The 20,764-nt window shown below is 40.8% G+C and overlaps 2 protein-coding genes across 3 annotated transcripts in view; one reads left to right on the plus strand and one right to left on the minus strand.

The window, feature by feature from the left end:
• Positions 1-1,655: 1,655 nt before the first annotated feature.
• Positions 1,656-3,533, minus strand: TEX46 (testis expressed 46). Its single transcript, XM_007175177.1, has 2 exons — positions 3,342-3,533; positions 1,656-1,853 (listed from the first exon to the last, which is right to left on the minus strand). The coding sequence occupies exons 1-2, from the start codon at positions 3,531-3,533 to the stop codon at positions 1,656-1,658; spliced, it is 390 nt and encodes a 129-aa protein (XP_007175239.1).
• A 4,710-nt stretch (positions 3,534-8,243) lies between these two features.
• The window catches only part of KDM1A (lysine demethylase 1A), a 63,882-nt gene continuing 51,361 nt past the window's right edge, over positions 8,244-20,764 (plus strand). For both annotated transcript variants that reach the window (XM_057532805.1, XM_007175093.3), the window contains exons 1-2: positions 8,244-8,760; positions 16,500-16,665. In XM_057532805.1, the coding sequence (XP_057388788.1) occupies positions 8,404-8,760; positions 16,500-16,665 (523 nt within the window). In that variant the 5' untranslated portion in view covers positions 8,244-8,403. The remainder of the gene's footprint in view (positions 8,761-16,499; positions 16,666-20,764) is intronic.

The raw sequence follows: 20,764 nt of genomic DNA on the forward strand, positions 1-20,764 counted from the left end.
TGCTTGGGTTTCCCTGGTGGCACAGTGGTTAAGAATCCGCCTGCCAATGCAGGGGACACGAGTTCGAGCCCTGGTCTGGGAAGATCCCACATGCCGTGGAGCAACTAACCCCATGCGCCACAGCTACTGAGGCTGCGTGCCACAACTAATGAAGCCCGTGCGTGTAGAGCCCGTGCTGCACAACAAGAGAAGCCACCGCAATGAGAAGCACGTGCACTGCAACAAAGAGCAGCCCCCGCTCACCACAACTAGAGAAAGCCTGCGCGCAGCAACAAAGACCCAACGCAGCCAAAAATAAATAAATAAAATAAATAAATTTATTTATTAAAAAAAAAAAAGATGCTGTGCTTGCCCTCAAAGAGTCTATAATCTAGTTGGAGAGTGGGGAGGTAGTATAGAAACATTTACAAACCAAATCCCAGCAGATCGTCATACATTCTATCGTAAAATTACAGATAAAATGCTGGGAGACCACTAAGGAAAGAGACTCATTACAGCTGGGCTGAGGGAAGCTTTCTGGAGGTGGTGGCTTTGGAAGAAGCAAAGAATTTTAACAGCAGAAAGGGGAAGGTTAGGGATTCCAGGGGAAGAAACCATGTGAGCAAAGACATGGCTGCATTTGGGGGATGGCTGACCACCTAATTTGATGAGAGCACAGGAGACTTTTGCTAAGAGAGATGATTTTAAGTGGGACACCAATAAGGCATTAAGCCACACTGGATCCCACAGCGAGGCAGAGACTTCCTTCTCAATTCTCCTTAGAAAAGTCTCAGCTGAGTGCTGGCATATCTTGCAAACGCTAACACTCACTAATCTCCCTTTTTAACCCAAATTTTATAGATTCAGGTCTTCAAATGGGCAACCAAGCTCTGGTTGGAACTTCACAACATTGTTTTGTTTTCACTGTCTTTATTTTGACCATTAGGTTCTATTTCAAACAATGATACTGGTCTTTTTTTTAATTTACAGATAAATTATTTATTTGTATTATTATTTTCCTTTACAGATAAATTTATTAAGGAAAATATAGTTGATTTAAAGGGACAATATTTAGTTACACATTCAGGTGGTTCACAGCTATGGCAAAAATCACAAAGGTGGTACACTACTGACTGATGTTTAGGATACTCTGGTATAGGGTAAAAAGCATATGAGGGAGAATAATGGGGGGAAAAGGTTGGGAAGGGGGTCAGATCATGGGGGGCCTGAACACCATGGTGAGGAGTGTGGCTTTTATTCTGTCGATCACAGCAAGGCGTTGACTCCAGAATAGGCAATGATCATGCTCAGAGCTGCGCTTGGCAGGGCTTGCTGTGGCCTCTGAGTGCAGGGGGAGGGGGAGACTGGAGGCTGGGACAGCACTGGGGAGGCTGTTGAAAGACTCAAGGTGAATAGGTAGAGGGCCCTGGACCAGGGTCAAGGTGGTCCAACTGAAAGAGAGGAAGGGCTGGGTTCAAGAGCTCCCATCAGGTTGTGTCATAGTGTGCTATGCGGCTGACCTGTTGAGTACAAACTTCTTTTCAAGAGGCAACAAATTTCAGCCTCTAATCCTCTCCAGTGTGATTTACTAAGAAAATTCAATAGGCTCTGATTGGGCTTTACTGAGGAAAGGTAACAACAGAAGAGGCTAGCCCACCGCAGTCTCTGGGACCTCGTTAGGGGGAATTGGAAGTGCAGTCAGAGATGATGGAGAACATAGACTCCCGTCTCCTCATTCTGTGTTCCCCTGCTGGAAAAGTCCGCTGTCGGCTTGACCGCTTGTGGTGATTCATTCTATTCCATACGATGAACATCTGATTTTCTAAGACCTTCAGCTTCATTTCACTGAACATAAGCCGTTCAAGGATCTTGTTCTGGAGGGCAAAGCAGGTGTGCAGCCTCTCCACTTCTTTTGTGTTCAGGCAGTTGCTCTTGGGTTTGGCTTCGCAAGTCTTTGTCTTCTCTTCCTAAACTCCCCATCACCACGAAAAGAGGAAAAGTTGGTTAATAGTGATAATCCTTTCCCATGCCAGCTGAGTTACAATCATCTTAATCAATTTCACGACCAGCATCTAAGGAGAGCCTCTTTGCCACATCTTGTGGGTGAGAGAATGGGGCCCAGTGAGGGAAGGTCCCTTTCTCAGCCTCACCCAGCCTGCATGAAAGCCCCCAAACTCCCAGGATCCAGAGCTGCCTTTGGTTCACAGGAATAAGTGAAATGACCCACTAATCTGCACCCACCGAGGACTTAAAACCCTTAACCCAGATGTATGTGTCTCCAGAGCTTGTGCTTTTCTCAACATGCCTCTTTGAGAGTTTAGTCAGGCCTCATAAAATCTCCAAGTCTCAGTGGTCTCATGAAATGCTCTTATCTCTGTCATCTTTATCTGCTCCCTCCCCCACCACTGCATGCAGTTGGTAAGGACACAATTTTTTTTTTTTTAGGATTCAGCTACAAATTCGTAGCCTTTAAAACCATTTAAGAATTAAATATTTCAGACATGCAAAAAAAGTAAATATTACAACAAATACCCATGATCCCTAAAATATCACAACAGTAACTGAAGTCCTCTGTGTATTCTGCTCCTAGATTGTTCCCCTTCCTCCCTGAACCTTATCTCAACTGCAATACTGAATGTGGTATTTATTTTTTCCTTGCATTTCTTTATACCACTTTATACCAGTTCTCAGTGGGAGGCTATGTTGCCCTCCCCTGGGGACATTTGGCAATGTATGGAGAAATTTTTGGTTGCCACAAGAGGGGTGAGGAGTGCTATTGGCACCTTGTGGGTAGAGGCTAGAGATGCTGCCAAAAATCCAGCATTGCACAGTACAGTCTCTCGTCACAAAGACTTATCCAGCCCCAAATGTCAATCGTGCAGAGGCTGAGAAATCCTGCCTTAATGTACTTTCACTATACATAGGCATCCATAAACAAGGCAGGATATTGTTTTGCATGTTTTTTAACTTTACATAAAAGATGTCATAATCTAGGTACATTTCTGCTGTCTTCATTATTCAGTTTTAGAGATTTATCTATGTTATACATGTTTTTCAATTTATCCATTTTAATTTTTCCCACTTTAAAGCAGTTGTTACTGTTGTCAAAGCATGTTGTCATCAAACATGAAGTAGAAGAGTCTGGGATGGGCCCTATTCTTCAGCTGAGGCAACTGAAACTTTGTGAAGGAAGTGCTTTGTCCTCTATCACCCAAGAGGGAACTGCAGAGCAAGGTCTTAGACCAGAGTCGGATTCCTTAGTCTTGCCGCATTGTCCTGACACCTTCCCTGTCTTCCCACCCCCCAATCTAGCTGTGACTATCCCATCACCCTCAGCTGAAGCTAAGGTCCCTCTTGCTCACCTGCTGGGGCTCTGGGGGCGTGAGCTTGAGTTCATACTTGACCAGCCAGTTGCTAAGCAACAGCAGAAGGAATAGGAACCCAAACAAGGCTGGCTTATAGCTGATCAGCCAAGCCATCAACATTCCTATGGTGCCTGAGGAAGCAAGTGTCCCGTGGAGATTCCTAAAAAGAGATATTAGCTCCCCCAGCATTATGGCTTGGAAGCACCCAGGCCCCAAGGCCCTGCCTGTCTCCTATCTAGGACAGTTGCCCTCCATGACAGGAGTCATGCCTGCCCCCTCCTCTGAGTCATAACCGGGCCCCACCCCCAGCTGCCGCATAACAATGATATTAACTACTCCTAGATCTTAAGCAGCCACTATGTGCCAGACTTTGACAGGCAGTTCACAAGCATCATCTCATGACATCCTCACAACAGCCAAGTGATGTAGGCTTTCATGATACCTCAGTCATTCAACAGTACTTCTGGGCCTAGTCGCTGGGGATAAAATGGCCAGCAGTACAGAGCCTCTACCCTTGTAGAGAGGGAGACAGCAAAGAAAAATTATCCAAAACTTGGAAATAAGGCAAAAAGATTTCTGCAAGCTCGTTCACAGTCATATTAGGATATTGTCTAACTGGCCCACTTGTTTGTCACCTGATGCTTTAGGGGAAGGAAATTTTATTGAGTTTAATATTTAATACTGATTAGGGTCCTGACTCTGTAAAGTCAGATGGAAAAGTTGCTCCACCAATTTCACTTGGGTATATCCCCAAAATTGAAAGCAGTGTCTTGAAGAGATATTTGTACACCCATGTTCATAGCAGTATTATTCACAATAGCCAAAAGGTGGAAGCAACCCCAAAATCCATCAACAGATAAATGGATAAGCGAAATGTTGTATATACATACAGTGGGATTAGCCTTAAAAAGGAAGGAAATTCTGACACGTTACAACATGGATGAACTTTGACGACATTATGCCAAGTGAAATAAGCAAAAAGCAAAAGCCATTTGATTCACTTATATGAGCTATCTAGTGGGGCCAGATTTGTAGAGACAGAAAGTAGAATGGTGGTTGGCAGGGGCTGGGAGCAGAGGCGAATGATGAGTTGTCGTCTAGTGGGTACAGAGTTTTACAAGATGAAAAGAGTTCTTGAGATTGTTTGCAGAACCATGTGAGCGGATTGTTTGCAGAACCATGTGAACGGACTTAACACTAGTGAACTGTACACTTAAAAATGGTTAAGATGGTAAATTTTATGCTATATGTATTTTACTACAATTTTAAAAATTAATTTAAAATGAATTAAATTAAAATTTTTTAATGAATTAGTTATTTCTGGGAAAAAAATGGATAAGTTGCAAATGATTTTTGTTTGCAAATAGATGCAAACAAATTCTGTCTGACAGAAAAGATAACCTCAAAGTTTACGGTTTTATGGCCTTGTAGGACATTATTTTTTGTCTTATTCAACTTTGCAGTCTTATTCCAACATTCTGTGTTCCACTGACCATTGACTATATTATCAGTTTCTCATAGTTTCCTTTGAACCATCTTTATCATCCTGCTGTTCTCTCAAGAATGAGTTAAAGGACTTCCTTGGTGGTGCAGTAGTTAAGAATCCACCTGCCAATGCAGGGGACACAGGTTTGAGCCCTGGTCTGGGAAGATCCCACATGCCGTGGAGCAACTAAGCCCGTGCGCCACAACTACTGAGCCTGCTCTCTAGAGCTCACAAGCCACAACTACTGAGCCCACGTGCCACAACTGCTGAAGCCCGGGTGCCTAGAGCCCGTGCTCCGCAACAAGAGAGGCCACCGCAATGAAGAGTAGCCCTTGCGCTGCAACTAGAGAAAGCCCGTGTGCAGCAACAACACTCAACACAGCCAAAAATAAATAAATTAATTTTTTTTTTTTTTTAATTTTCTAGATCCACATTTCCTTGTCTGAAAAGCTGGTATTTTTAGACTAGCCATTTCTTTTTCTTTTTTTTTTTTCTTTTTTTTAAAGAAATTCACATTCTTATTTATTTATTGATTGATTGATTGATTGCCGTGTTGGGTCTTCGTTTCTGTGCGAGGGCTTTCTCTAGTTGTGGCAAGCGGGGACCACTCTTCATCGCGGTGCACGGGCCTCTCACTATCGTGGCCTCTCCTGTTGCGGAGCACAGGCTCCAGACGCGCAGGCTCAGTAACTGTGGCTCACGGGCCCAGTTGCTCCGTGGCATGTGGGATCTTCCCAGACCAGGGCTCGAACCCGTGTCCCCTGCATTGGCAGGCAGATTCTCAACCACTGCGCCACCAGGGAAGCCCATTAATTTTTTTTAAAGTTAAAAAAACAAAGAATGAATTAAATAAATCTTTGACATGTGCTCACTATTTTGTATGGGAGTTCTTTATGTTCAAATGTAAATTTTAATGATTATGTTATTCTAATATATTCAATTAGTTGCCACTTGTTGGGCCTTAGGAACCTGAGATAAATACTTTTTTAAAAAATAAATTTATTTATCTATTTATTTATTTAGTTTTGGCTGCCTTGGGTCTTCGTCGCTGCATGAGGTCTTTCTTTTTAGTGGTAGCGAGCGGAGGAGGCTACTCTTCGTTGCGGTGCACAGGCCTCTCCTTAAGGTGGCTTCTCTTGTTGCAGAGCACAGGCTCTAGGCGTGCAGGCTTCAATAGTTGTGGCACATGGGCTCAGTAGTTGTGGCTCGCGAGTTCTAGAGCACAAGCTCGGTAGTTGTGGCACACGGGCTTAGTTGCTCCGCGGCATGTGGGATCTTTCCACACCAGGGCTTGAACCCATGTCCCCTGCATTGGCAGGCGGATTCTTAACCACTGCACCACCAGGGAAGCCCAACACTTTAAAGTTAAATCTTTGTACACATACTTAAACTTTTCACTAGAATGTTTTCCTGAAAGTGGAATTGCTGGGTCAAAGGATATGCATAGGGCTTCCCTGGTGGCGCAGTGGTTGAGAGTCTGCCTGCTAGTGCAGGGAACACGGGTTCGAGCCCTGGTCTGGGAAGATCCCACATGCCGCGGAGCAACTAGGCCCATGAGCCACAATTACTGAGCCTGCGAGTCTGGAGCCTGTGCTCCACAACAGGAGAGGCTGCAGTAGTGAGAGGCCCGCGCACCGCGATGAGGAGTGGCCCCTGCTTGCCGCAACTAGAGAAAGCCCTCACACAGAAACGAAGACCCAACACAGCCATAAATAAATGAATAAATAAATAAATAACAAAAGTGATTGTTTAAAAAAAAAATTCAGTCTCTATTTAAAAAAAAAAAAGGATATGCATATTTTTTAAATCTAATTTAAAATTTTATCAAACTACTAAGCATGCAAGCGAGTCAGATAGAACTACAGGGTTTAAAACAAACAAGTTTCCATCTCTTATCTCATCCCTTCCTACCCTCACATTCTACAACTCAAACAACCAATTTCAACTCTTTTAGCTATTTCTCCTGGTATTTATCTTGATATATCTGAGTAGTATGCTTATACTGTTATTTCTGAATTTCTCAGTTTTGAAATTATATACTATCTTTTCATGATGGAATCTGGGCATTTAGCTCCGATGTAGAACCGCTTCCATTCCCACTTTGTCCCCTCTTCTGTAAATCCCTCTCACGCCTCTCCTCCACAAACTTTCTCTTTCCTCCATTCTCCCCATATAATTCTATCCCTTTGGTTAAAACAATATTCATTGCTTATGTTACTATAGACATGTCAGTGTAGTTCACAGCTGAACTGTGTGCTGTATTATGATTACACTTTCTTTCTGGCATAGCTTTTAGTTTTCCTGAACTTAATTGTCTCTTTTTTTCTGTTAGCTTAGTTAAAAAAAAAAAATCAACTTCTTTGATGTAAAATCGACATAAAATAAAATACACCTATTTTACGTGTGTAGTTCAATGAGTATTGACTAATGTATACACGCCCCAGTCAAGATAGAAAACATTTCCATCACCCCCAGCAAGTCCTTTCCAGCTCTTTTGAAGTCAACCCCCACCCTCATCCCAGGCAACCACTGATTGGATTCTATCACTAGAAATTGGTTTTACCAGTTCTTGAACTTCACGTATAAATGGAAGTATTTTTTGAGAATTATACTTTGAAGACACAAACTTGTAAAAAAGCGATTACAGCTCTGTGTCCTAGAGGAAATAAGCTTGAAGAACACAAGGCCTGTTCCAGTGTTGGGTCAGTGAAGGATTCTTGGAGGTATTAAAAGAATAAACCGCCACCACCATCAGCGACATTAGAAAGAATTAACCTGGAGTGGAAGGCTGTCATGTATGTGGGGATGGGAGCATAGGAGTGGGAGGAGGTGCGAGTGAGGAAGTGCAAATGGGGAGGGGGTCCAGACAGAAGACAGAGCATGAACAAAGCCCCGGAGGCGATGGCAATCCCGTTTGGACTCATATCTGGATTTCCTAACTTTTGTCCATTTTATTACCTCGAAACTCATTTGCTCTCCAAGATTTCCCCAGTCGAAGCAGGACAATTATGAATAGTAAATACGATGATCTACCAGTTACATATCAGTGTTTTCCCCTGTAAACTCTTTGAGAGCAAGAACTTCATAATTAAACCCTTGTCACGTAGTAAGCATTAATAAATATTGGTTGAACTGACGAATGAGTAGGTGAATGAATGAATGAGTGAATGAATGAATGAGTGAATGAACGAATGAATTTATGAATACACGCAAGTCCCTGGAGGAAATGGTTGCTCTCGGAGGTACAGTCTGGCCCAGAAGTCCTAGAATGGGGACCGTGCTGGGACCGACCCCGAAGGCTAAGGAGACGCTCTAGGAAAGCTTCGTGCAATTTGCTATGGCGCCGCTCTAGCCTCGAGGACGCCGCTCTATGGCAGCGGGGAGGGCGGGGCCGTGGGCGTCTCCGGCTTTATTGTTCGGGCGCGGCGGGAGCGCGCGGAGCGCGCTTAGCGCGTGCATACGCGACGGCGGTTGGCAGCGCGCGGACTGTGTGAAGTGAAGCGAGGCGACTCCGGACTCACGGACCGACAGACCGAGCGGCCCTTACGGCCGTCCGCAGCCAGGCGGCCCGAGATGTTGTCTGGGAAGAAGGCAGCAGCCGCGGCGGCGGCGGCGGCGGCAGCGGCGGCGGCGGCCGGGTCGGAGGCCGGTGCCGGGGCAGCTGGCGGCTCGGAGAACGGCTCTGAGGTGGCCGCGCCGCCCGCGGGCCTGTCCGGCCCTGCCGAAGCCGGGCCGGGGGCGGCCGGGGAGCGCACTCCCCGCAAGAAGGAGCCCCCGCGGGCCTCGCCCCCCGGGGGCCTGGCTGAGCCGCCGGGGTCCGCCGGGCCTCAAGCTGGGCCTACCGTCGTGCCTGGGTCTGCGACCCCCATGGAAACGGGAATCGCGGAGACTCCGGAGGGGCGACGGACCAGTCGGCGCAAGCGAGCGAAGGTGAGGCCCGACCCCCGCCCTCGAACTGCAAATCCCGGTGCCAAGCTTCCCCGAGGTTGTCCAGCCCGCATTACCCCCCACCCCCGCGAGCCCCGGTCTTGGACCTTGAGCCCCATGCCCCCCCGACCTCCCCAGTCACCGACCTCCACCCACCTCCCCACTAGCTGGCTGGGTGAGGTGGGAGAAGGGAAGGTCTTTGCCTGTGGTGAATGCGTCTTCATGCCGTGACCGGGCCGTCCTGGGAAAGGGGGATCTCGGGGAGGGGTATTTTACTCATTTACATCTCGTACACCTTTTCATTTTCTTGACTGGGAAAAATGGCTCCCTGACGTGGAGTTATGGTTGGCCTTGCTGGAGACATATATCATTTGTTTGTCCACAGATGTGTCTGGAAGCTGCTCAGCAATATTTATGTGTTTCGGCCGGGAGCACGTTGAAGCTGTAGGGTGATGCTAAAGAAATTGCCTTAGCCTTGAAGACCGAAAAAAAGGAACTTTTTTTTTTTTGGAGCCCTTTGCTGTGTGCTAGAGAGTTTTGCTCTTTGTCCTTTTATCTTGTCAACGATCTTTTGATGTAGAGTTTTACAAGTGAGGAAGCTGATTAAGAGGGTTAATATCAGTTAGTCAAGGTGTAAATATACGGCAAGAAAAGGCTTTGTCACAGGACAGTATATACAGACTCACATCTCTGGGTGCCAGATGCTGTGTTCAAAGCGTCACCAACTTTTTATTTTTGCTAAACACCAACTGGCAGGTTTTGCTAGCCCCATTTCAGGAATGAGTAAGCTGAGGCACACAGTTTAAGCAACTTGCCCAGAGTCGCAAAGCTAAGTAAGTGGTGGAACTGGAATGTAAGCCCTACACTTACAGTGTGATAAGGTGTCATCAGCCTCTGAAACAAAGGACCACATGTGACACCAACAGTGAGCAGGGCACTGGGGCAGTACTAGGGCACAGACTTTAGACTTGGCCCTTTTCTGGAGATTTCATGGTACAGTTGAAAAAGCTGGAAGTATATGTACATATAATTTTAAGTAACTAAATATTTTAAATTATGTAATTTATGCATATTACAAGTTTTCTATCTCTGTATAATTTAAGTGGATATACCAAGTCAGTGTGTATGAGGAGCTTCTTGAGTGTTGCCCAGATTGAGAGCCCTCAGATTGAATTGCCCAGTTTTGAGAGATCTCTCTCCAAGAATACTCTGCTCCAAGTATAAAGGAGGGAAGTCTTTGTGTGTGTGTGGGGGGGCGGTTTAACCAACGCATAGGTTGGCAACTCCCATCTCTCTGAAATGAAATAGAGGGCAGAAGCCCAGTTGGGTTTTGATTTGACTATTTCAATAGAAAATTTGGCCAGAAACCAGATGATCAGTTTTTTGTTTTTTTTTTTTTAAGAGAACGAGGCGTCTCTTATTTATTTATGCATGCATACCTGCCTGCTGGGTCTCTTAGTTGCTGCACACGGGCTCCTTAGTTGTGGCTCGCCAGCTGCTTAGTTGCAGCACACAGGCTCCTTAGTTGTGGCATGCGAACTCTTAGTTGCAGCATGCATGTGGGATCTCATTCCCTGAGCAGGGATCCAACCCAGGTCCCCTGCATTGGGAGCACGGAGTATTAACCACTGTGCCACCAGGGAAGTCCCTCATATATTTTTTTTTAAAACAGGTTTATTGAGATAATTCACATACCATAAAATTTACCATTTTTGAGTATGTAATTCAGTGATTATTAGCATATTCACAAAGTTGTACAACCAGCACAATATCCTACAGTCAATTGTAGGATATTTTCATCACCCCCAAAAGACACCTGTACCATTAGCAGGCACTCTCCATTCGTCCTTGGCTCCAGCCCCTGGCATTCACTAATCTTTCTGTCACTGTGGATTTGCCTTTTTTGGACATTTTATGTAAATGGAACCATATAATATGTGGCCTTTTGTGTCTGGCTTTAGCATGTTTTCAGGGTTCATCCATGTTGTAGTACTTCCATTCAGTACTTGATAGCTCACTGGCCAACTAATATCCCAGTGTACAAATATACCACATTTTGTTTATCCATTCATCATTTTATAGACATCTCCACTTTTTGGCTATTGTGAATAATGCTGCTGTGAACATTTGTGTACAGTTTTTTGTGTGAACATGTTTTTGGTTCTCTTAGGTATGATACCTAGGAGTGGAATTGCTGGGTGGTATAGTATCTCTGTTTAACTTATAGAGGAGCTGCCAAACAGTTTTCCATAGCAGCCACATCATTTTACATTCCCACCAGCAATATTGGAGAGTTCTGATTTCTCCAATCTTATTGACACTTGATAATGTCTTTTTATTATAGCCATCCTAGTGGGTGTGAAGTGGTGTCTCATTGTGGTTTTAATATGTAGGCTAAAGATGTTGAATTGAGTATCTTCTCTTGTCCTTATTGGCCATTTGTATATCTTTTTTGGTGAAATGTCTATTCATATCCTTGGCTCATCTTTAAATTGTGTTGTCTTTTTATTGTTGAGTAGTTAGAGTTCTATATATACGGTGATTACAAAAGTTTTAAATTTTGATTTCCAGTTTATTTTTTCTTTTGTCCCTTTTGCTTCTAGTGTTCCATCTAAGAAACCATTACCTAATCCAGTGTCATAAAGATGTACTCCTATGTTTTCTTCTAGGAGTTTTATAGTTTTAGCTCTTGCATTTAGGTCTATGATCATTTTGGAGTTAATTTTTGTACGTGGCATTCTTTTGCATGTGTGTATCCGCTTGTCCCAACACAATTTGTTGAAGACTATTCTCTCCCCTTTGAATGATTGACACCCTTGTTGATTGACCATAAATGTAAGGGTTTATTTTTCCACTCTCAATTCTATCCCATTGATCTATATTTCTGTTCTTATGCCAGTACCACACTGTCCTGATTACTGTAGCTTGGCAATATGTTTTGAAATCAGGAAGTGTGAGTTCTCCAGCTTTGTTCTTTTTCAAGATTGTTTTGGTTATTCTGTATCTCTTGCATTTCCATATAAATTTTAGGATCAGTTTATCAGTTTTTGCAAAAAGGCAGCTGAAATTCTGATTGGGATTGTGTTGAATCTAGATTAATTTGGGGCTTGCTATAAGATTTCTTTGTAATTCTCCTGTGTTTAATTTTCCTTTGTGATTAGCTCTGAAACTCTCAAAAGAAAAATGGGTTATGTGTTTATTTGGTGAGCAACTAGGAAGTAAAGAACTGGGGAAGCTGACCTACGTATTCATAGCTAGTCTTGGGAACCAGAGGAAACAGACCTCAAGGGATAGAGTATCCATAAAGGAGTAAAATGGAAGCTGAGTCTGCTGTAGATAGACCTTGCTTCAAGGCCTTGTCTCAAGAGTTTATGCAGGGGATATATCTATATTTTATAGCCTGGGAGCTTATTCATTTTGGGGGGGGGGGGACACTTTTTTTTTTTTTTTTTTTTGGCCACACTGTGCAGCATATGGTATCTTAGTTCCCCGACCAGGGATTGAACCCATGCCCCCTGCAGTGGAAGCAATAAGTCTTAACCACTGGACTGCCAGGGAAGTCCCTGGGGGGGACCCTCTTTTAAAAACAATTTATATATGCATAAACATGTATATAATTATATAAATAAGTAAATATATATATAATTATGTAATCAAAATTAGGTTCAGGGTATTGGAAGGAGTCCATGCAATTGAGGGTCCTTGAGGCTTAAGTTTCATTAGTTTCAGAATAAATTCACCTCTGAATATCTATGCTAACATTACGGCAAACTATTTAAGGTTTGAAATTGTTAAATTGGGCTGAGACTTTGGGAACACCACACAGCTTAAGGAATGGCGGTCTTGAGCTGGGCCTTGGAAAAGGAGAGAATTTTTTAAAGTGTTCTGGAAAAGGATGGACTTCTGGAGTTAACTCATCCTCCTGTGATTCCATTTCCTCAGAAAAATAAATCCTACCTTGTAACATTATTAGGTTTAGATATAATGTAAATAAAATGCTTATTGCAGTGTCTGGCATAAGTAAGTAGGTACCCAGTGATTAAGTACTACTAGGGAAGAAAAGGAAGTGAAAAATGCTTGGAATATAATAGAAAGTGGTTTGAGAAGCAACAGGGAGTCCAGAGTGGACAACTGAATGTTGGGAACAATGGGCAAATGAATTTAATTGGAAATGAGGTTCTTCTAGGAGCAAGATAAGTTGGAGGGATCATTAGTGTTGTAGAGTTGCATCTAGGTTGTAGAGAGCCAAATACTAGATATGTGCTGTCCTGGATGGTAGCCACTAGCCACCTATGGCTATTGAGCACTCACCATGTGGCTAGTAGATTGAGGGAACTGAATTTTTAATTTTAATTTAATCCTAAATAGCCACATGGTAAGTGCTCAATAGCCACAGGTGGCTAGTGCTACCTTACTGGAAGCACAGATAGAGAACATTTCCATTATCACAGAAAATTCTGTCAGACAGCATTGCACTAGATTATGAAGTATAAGTGCTATGAGAATTTAGAGAAGGGAAAGATACATTTGTAAGTTTGGAAGACTTAGGGAGTAATTTGCAGAGGAGGTGGGCCTTGAATTTTAGGCATTGGATTTACAGAAAAGGTGGGAGTAGCTTTTAGGGAGTTTAGGGATGATTTTGACTAGTGTGTTAGAAAATGATTAGAGGTAAATTTGACTAGTTAGAGCTAGAGAGTTTATATGCTGGTTTGACAGTTTTGGCATTCATTTGGAAAATGAATGTATTTGGAAATACGTACAGTGTATTTGGAAAATTAATCTGGCAGTTGTGCCCTAGGTGAATTACAAGGAAGAACTGTTAAAAGACTGGAGCTTTAAGGTGGTTGGGAAGTGAATGAATCACTGTAGCAAGGGTGTGGAAGAGATAGGAGAGACTAGAGATATAAATTTGAGAGTCACGGGTGTACAGGTAACAACAAGTACCCTACTGACTCATCTGCCTGTTGGGACACCTTTTTGTACTTGGTTATAAGTAGTTGTAGCACCTCTGAAGTCTCAGAGGATTTTAGTTAGGGATAAAAGATTCCCACTCCTTTATGTTCATAGCATCCATTCTTTTTCTCAGGGGAATAATTTTTATTTTTTATAGTTTGTATGAGTCTTTCAGATGGTTTTTAAACTTTTTCATAAGTGGAGAAATCCATTTTTACAAAATATAATTTTATGCATAATCCCAAAATAAAATACTACTTGCCTGTTTTATATCAAGTTTAAATTTATAACATTTATTTTAGTTGTCAGTCTTTGAGACAATGAGGCTATTTTGGTAGAGCCAAATTTGAGAGTGGAGGTTAAGCATAATAGTTGCAGCCTCAATAATTTCTGTATTTTGTTTATGAAGTATTGTACTGATTGACAAGTAGTGGTAGTGCAGAAGGTTGTTTCCTTGTTTTTAGCTTGTCTTTCCATCTCAGGACACTCTCTCAGTTGAACAGAGATGGCAGAAGAAATTTTATTCTTCAGTCTACCCAAAATTGAGTTACCTAAGTAGTACAACTTAATGTGTTGGTGATCTCTAAAGGGTTATAGTTTGGTTTAACACATACGAGTACTCATGTTAAAAATACATTTTAAAATTAATAAATGAAATCCCCCAAAAATCCAAGGGTTCTGTGGAACACAGTTCTTTTTCTGTTGTTGTTAAATACTACTTTAGATATTCTTACTCCTATCTCTAGGTATTTTGCTGATCTCCTTTTTTTCTTGAAAGCTAAGAACTCTAGACCAGCCTCTTCCAAGTGTATTCCTTGTTAGTAGTTATTACATCAAAACATTGGATTAAAAAATATTAAAAAAGATTGTTTTTGCTGTGAAACTTCTCAGTACTTTTAACATGTATTATGACGCTCCTAGAGGGGGCCTATAAAGAATGCAGTGCTTCCCTAACTTTAATCTTGGATTCATTTTTCCTTCAAAGGGCATGGTGTCTTAGGCAAAAGCTGAACTACTTCAGTAGAGAGGATCGTATATTATTGTTTGTGTTTGTCTCAGAATTTGCACATTGCACAGTTCCACAGTAGGCACTTGTTAAGTGATTATTGATTGAATGGGTAGGATTGATGGGCAGGGGATTAAAGGGCTGAATCTTTGGGACAGGGAGGGATCAAGCACTGTTGAGGGGTAAAAGGTGAAAGGAAGCTGCATACTGTAAACATGTATTACATTTTCTAACCCAGCTCCCTCTTTGAAACTTTTTTCCCTCCTTGCTGCTTTACCCATTATCCTGAGGTCTGTTGCTAACAGTTTAATCTCAGTCAAGTAGGATAAAGTTTGTTATCTGCATTTTTGGGAGATTTTATTGTAAAGTCTCTGAGATGTTTACCTGATCAGGTTTTTTTGTTTGCAACTAGAGTTTCAGCTTATTAAGGGCAGAGATACTCATTCATAATCATTTTCTCCATTGTGCCATGTTCTCAGTTCAGAATTTGATAGATAAATACAGTTATTCATGTGTTAAATAAAATTCTTAGAGCACAGGTCAAAGCTATTCAATTTATCCATAATTGTTTCCATTTTCTAACCCAATCCCTGTTTTCAGTAAAACTCTTAACTCCCCTAGCTACCTACTCCCCCACCACCCAAATCCTGTGGTCATGTCATTAAAAAAAAAAAGAAGACAGATAATAGCAGCCAGCCATCTGGAGCGATTTCAAAGATATTTCGAAAGTTAAAATAGATTACATTCACTGTAATCCACAGGACGATGCATTTCAGAAATCTAATATATTATATTTGGAAGCCATGTTGTCTTTGCCCTGTCTCCACCTCCAATAAATACTTTTTATTTTATTCATTTTATCTTTTCATTGAATCCAGAATAGAGAGCTGTTGTTTCTGGGGCTTCCTTGTTAGGGTGGGGGTCAAAATGATGATTTGACAGTGTTCCAAGGTTGATGACTGTTTGTAATACACATTTTAACAAAGAGGTCCATAATAATCTTCCCTATCCTAAGTTGCTTTACCCCCCAATAAAACATTCATTAAGACTGCTTCCTCTTTCTACTTATTACCTGGTTTTCCCCTTTGTAACCTGTGTGAATTAGTAGTAAGGCTTGTAGTCTCCATTTCCACATGACTTATTCCTTAATTTGTTGTAATAAGGATTCTTTGCTCTCATCATTCAACTCTCTTAGGTCACCAGTGTTTTGTTTTTGTTTTTGTTTTAAGCAAATGTACCTTTTTATTGTTTCAGTTTGACTGTTGCCATTTGCAACTTTTATTCCCTGCCCACCCTCCCCACTCCTCAATTTGGTTTCTAGAATTCTTTTGCTATTTACCTGTGGAATAGTAGTTAGAAGTACAGATTGGCATTAGACAGACTTGTTATTCTAGCTAACTGTATTTTTGTCTGACTGAGGGCTAGTTTAGTCTTTTGTTGAAACTTCCAGTATGTGAACATGATATATACATACGTATAGGTGCACACACAAACACACAATTAATTTTTATTTGTAGAGAGCCTCAGAGTTATTGATTTGAATTTCAATACTATGATGTAAAAGTTACAGTTTGGGCTAAATCTGAACTGACACAAGATTATTTCATGAGAGATTTTGTTTTTAATGGTTACCTATTATGAGCTAGCTTGTTCCTTGTTATTCGCTTATTTTCCTTAAAAATTGAAGTTAGAAAACAATTCATATTTACTGATGGTTCCAAACTGAGTTTCTGACTTTAGATGTCCATTGTATTTAGCTTTCCCTGGTATAATCTCCATATAGGTAGAGTACAGAGAGATGGATGAAAGTTTGGCCAACCTCTCAGAAGACGAGTATTATTCAGAAGAAGAGAGAAATGCTAAAGCAGAGAAGGAAAAGAAGCTTCCCCCACCACCCCCTCAAGCCCCACCTGAGGAAGAAAATGAAAGTGAGCCTGAGGAACCATCTGGTGAGTTGTAGTAACTAACCACAGTTTTGTTTTATCTTAGAAATAAGAATAAATGAATTTATTCCTATTCTGCAATGTTCTTTATGTCTTTGGTTTATACTCTTATATTGGCCATGTGTATTTTTGTGTGTGTGCACATGTACATGTATACACACATAAATATACATGCATATATACATAATGGTACTGACATTCTTTTTGTGTGTGTCTGTACATATAGGAGGAAAGTAAAGAATGAGGGTAGAAGGATAATGGCTGTGTAAGGCAGCTGGAAAGTTGGAGAAAATGCACAGAAAGCCAAACCCGAAGAACCAAACCTTTCAGGGATAACTCTGATTCAGAATTTAGAGATAGAATGATTCAGAAATTATTCTGGCTAAATTATGCCATTTACTTCATGGTTAGATACTTTCAGATAAAACCTTCGTGGTGTGGATCAGTTTTGAAAAGGGTCTTTTCCTGGTGAACAAAGATAAAAATACATTCTGAAGTCAAAAAGAAAAGACTTAAGTGCCTGTTATTGTTTAGTTATTGAGCCCTCCAGTCAAAAGAATGGTATAAGAAAAGGCTATGAAGAGATTCTAAGGTCACACAATCTTCCCTATGACATTGAAAGATTATTGGAGCCTATAGTACTGTTTTCAGAGGTTCAAACATCTTAAAAGAATTCTCACTAACATCCCCTCAGTGAGTCCTACTGAGGATACCCAAACCAATTAGGAATACCCTTTTGTTTTGGAGAGACCAAACAAAAGTAGAATCTTAATTAATATTTCATATCTTCTGCCATTAATGGCTACTCTTTAACTCTTCTTCGAAGAATTTGAGTTTTTACTAAGTTCTTCTCCTTAAAATACTTTCTGTATTTCCAGTAGCTCCAGGCCCATTCACCTCACCAATTCTTTTAGAGAGCATTACAAATCAGGTATTAATTTAAACTTAGATTTAGAACTTATCAAACAGATTCTGGCTAAAACTCAAAAATAAAAATTTATAATTTACAGTAATTGTAATAAAATATAATAAAAGAATACAGTTTGAGAGCATTTAGAAAAAGATAGATTCTGGGTTTAAATCTTCTCAGGAATCAGATTTCCTAAGAATGGTTTTCCTAAAATTTTCTTAAAATAACTTATGGGACAGTTACTTACTGGGAGTGGTATATTACCTTTGGGAGTAATGTCCCTGAGGCAAATGTACCTCAACAACACCTCCTCTCTTTTTGTTGATTTTTTTCCCTCCTTTTCCTAGTCTTTTACATTTAGCTCTCTCCTCTTCTTTCTGTCCTTACTCCCAACTCTTGCCTTGACTCTCTACTCCTTTCTTCTATGTTCTACTTTGATTCTTGCCTTTCTTTTTTTCTACCTTTGCTGTAGATTTGCTAATGAGATACATGGGGATAATCCTTTTGATAGCTGTTACATAGCTCCAGAGGCTGCTGATCTCTTAGTTTAAGGACTCTATTATTCAGTAGATGATCTGATATCTCAGATACTGCCTCACCCTCTTTTTTGTGTAGTTGTCAGTGTCTCCAGTAAGAAACTGATTTACCGTAAGGTATCAAGTTGATATACACTTTGTCCTCTGAAAATTTTAAACCAAGTCTTGGTGTTTTCTTTTTTGTGAAAGAGGCTTTTTATTTTGTTTTCCTTCTTCCATAAATGTCAGATATTGTTCCTACAAAGAGTAAATATCTTTTTTAAAATTATTATTTATTTATTTATTTATTTGGTTGTGCTGGGTCTTAGTTGCGGCAGGCGGGCTCCTTAGTTGCAGCTCGCAGGGTCCTTAGTTGTGGCATGCATGTGGGATCTAGTTCCCTCACCAGGGATCAAACCCGGGCCTCCTGCATTGGGAGCATGGAGTCTTATCCACTGCGCCACCAGGGAAGTCCCCAAAAGTAAATATCTTAGCAAAGGGATTTAGGATTTGGGGAACTGTCTTTATGCCATTATGTTCTAGTTAATTTTAATCCAGTGGTTTAGTTTAAGTTTTAAACTATTTAATATTCTGGAGAAAATTAAAGTTTTGTTTCTTAAGTTTAGGATATCTTCAGTGCTCAGAGGTGTGCTGATAACAGCCAAAACTTACCAATTATTTGTGGTTATGAAAATAAAGTTATTTTTCCTCTAAAACAACTCAAAAACATTTTTTTAAACATTTGTAGGGTGAATTAGGGAATACTTACCCTGGAAAAGTAGTGGTAGCTTACTGGCCTGCAGAATTTAGAATAGTTTGGGTCCTCATGGTGAATAAATATTATCAGGGAAGTTCAAGTATGTAGAAACTGTCCAGGGTTTCCAAAATCTCTTGTCTTATCCGAACTAGTTTTTTCACTTAAGTTTTCATTCAAAAATTGAATGAAAGCCTTGCCATATGCGTATCTTAAAATCTTGAGAGAAGATGTGGGTCTGGTTCTTTACCAAATCTTTTCAGTTATTTTAGGTGATAACTAGACATTAACTTACTCTCTTAAAATATATAAGGTTTGACTACATTTCATTCTTACCGGCTTCTAAACATGTTTAGAAAATTTTGCTTCGCTTTCCACAGTGTTAATCTTAAGAAGAATAAAATATTTTGTTAATTATGAAAGCACGAGGTATTCTGAAGTCAGTGGGTAAAATGATTTGACTGGAGAAGATTCCTCTAGGAGAGTTCTAAGAGGAGGCCAGAAACGAAGGTTGGAGCCTTGGTTACCAGGCTAAGGAATTTGAACTTGATGTCCTTTAAGCACTGGGAGGATCTGGTCATGGGTAACACTGAGGTTTTTTGAGTGAAGGTGCTGTACCAAAATACGTGTTTTGGAAAAATCAGTCTGTGTGCTCTATAAGGGCAAAGTAAAGGAGTAAAGAGACTGGGATTGGAGAGATGATTTAGGCTATTTTGGTAATTGAGTTTACTGGATTTTGATCAATGGAAAAATGTTCTCAATATCAAAGTTGAATTTTTTGGGAAACGAGGTTTGGGTTTCAGGAATTCCCTGGTGGTCCAGTGGTTAGGACTCGGCGCTTTCACTGCCTGGGCCCGGGTTCGATCCCTGGTCTGGGAACTAAGATCCTGCAAGCCTGCACGGCGTGGCCAAAAAAAAAGGAGGTTTGGGTTTTTTTCTGTTTGGATTTATTTAATTGGGAAAAAGTTCTCTGTTCTGGGTTAAACACTGTTTGTAGATTTGTCAGTTTTTAATTATAACAATGTGGCATTTAGTTCTGTGGTAGTCACATGGGTAAATGTATTTTTCATACTAAATATTGCTGCTTATGTTTAAAATTCACCTAATTTGTTTTCTTAAACATTTCCATGTATTTTTATATTTACTATACACTTCTGAATATATTTGTTTTAACAAACGATGGTTTTATTTGGTTTTCTGGTACCTTTTCTATCAAGATAAAAGTGGCAGCTGAGCCTGAACAGGTTGTCTTTGGAATTGAGTGTTTGGTTATTAGTGGTGTCACATAATAGTGGAGCGTCTATAAAATAGAGTAAAATCTCGGTTGGAGTTTACATACTGGTTTAGAATAATTGCCGCTCTGTTAAAGTAGCTTTCTATTGGAGAAAAGCTTTCTTCCCTTCTTGACTCAGTTGTTACCCTGTATACCTTAGATTATTCCTCAGTGAGGTTTGACTAAGTTAACTAATTTGCTAGCACTTCGCTTTTTTATTTTCATACAAAACATAGTTTTTTTCCCTTCACTGCCTTTCAGCAGTTGAAATTTTGCAGAAAAATCTCACTGGTAGTTCCTGGATTTAAATTTTGTATTGGATTACTGTTTAGGAACTCTGGTTTGGGATTCCTGTTTAGGAACTCTAACATTTGGGGTTAGAAGTAGCTTAGTTGTGTATAGCTTAAGATTTGTATGGAAACTTACTCTAAAATAAATAAAATGAAATTTGAAATGGGTTTTTAAGATGCCTTTCTTAAGACTTCTTCACGTTAATGGATTTCTCAATAGAGACATCAGAAGTATGTTTGAAATATATGTATGTATGTGCATGTGTCTGTATGCGTACCATTTTTCCAGGCTCAGTGCTGTGCTAATACTCTAATGAAGCTCAAAGGCTTCCATTAACCATTGATTAACTCTTCAAATCAATT

The sequence above is a fragment of the Balaenoptera acutorostrata genome, chromosome 1 (genome assembly GCF_949987535.1).
Source record: "Balaenoptera acutorostrata chromosome 1, mBalAcu1.1, whole genome shotgun sequence".
Lineage (NCBI taxonomy): Eukaryota > Metazoa > Chordata > Mammalia > Artiodactyla > Balaenopteridae > Balaenoptera > Balaenoptera acutorostrata.

Bases quoted from the DNA above. Each gene is read 5' to 3' on its own strand.
- TEX46 (XM_007175177.1), bottom strand. From the start codon at position 3,533: ATGCTGGGGGAGCTAATATCTCTTTTTAGGAATCTCCACGGGACACTT. The intron at 1,854-3,341 runs GTGAGCAAGAGG...TTTGCCCTCCAG, and splicing joins CGCCCCCAGAGCCCCAGCAG to AACAAGATCCTTGAACGGCT.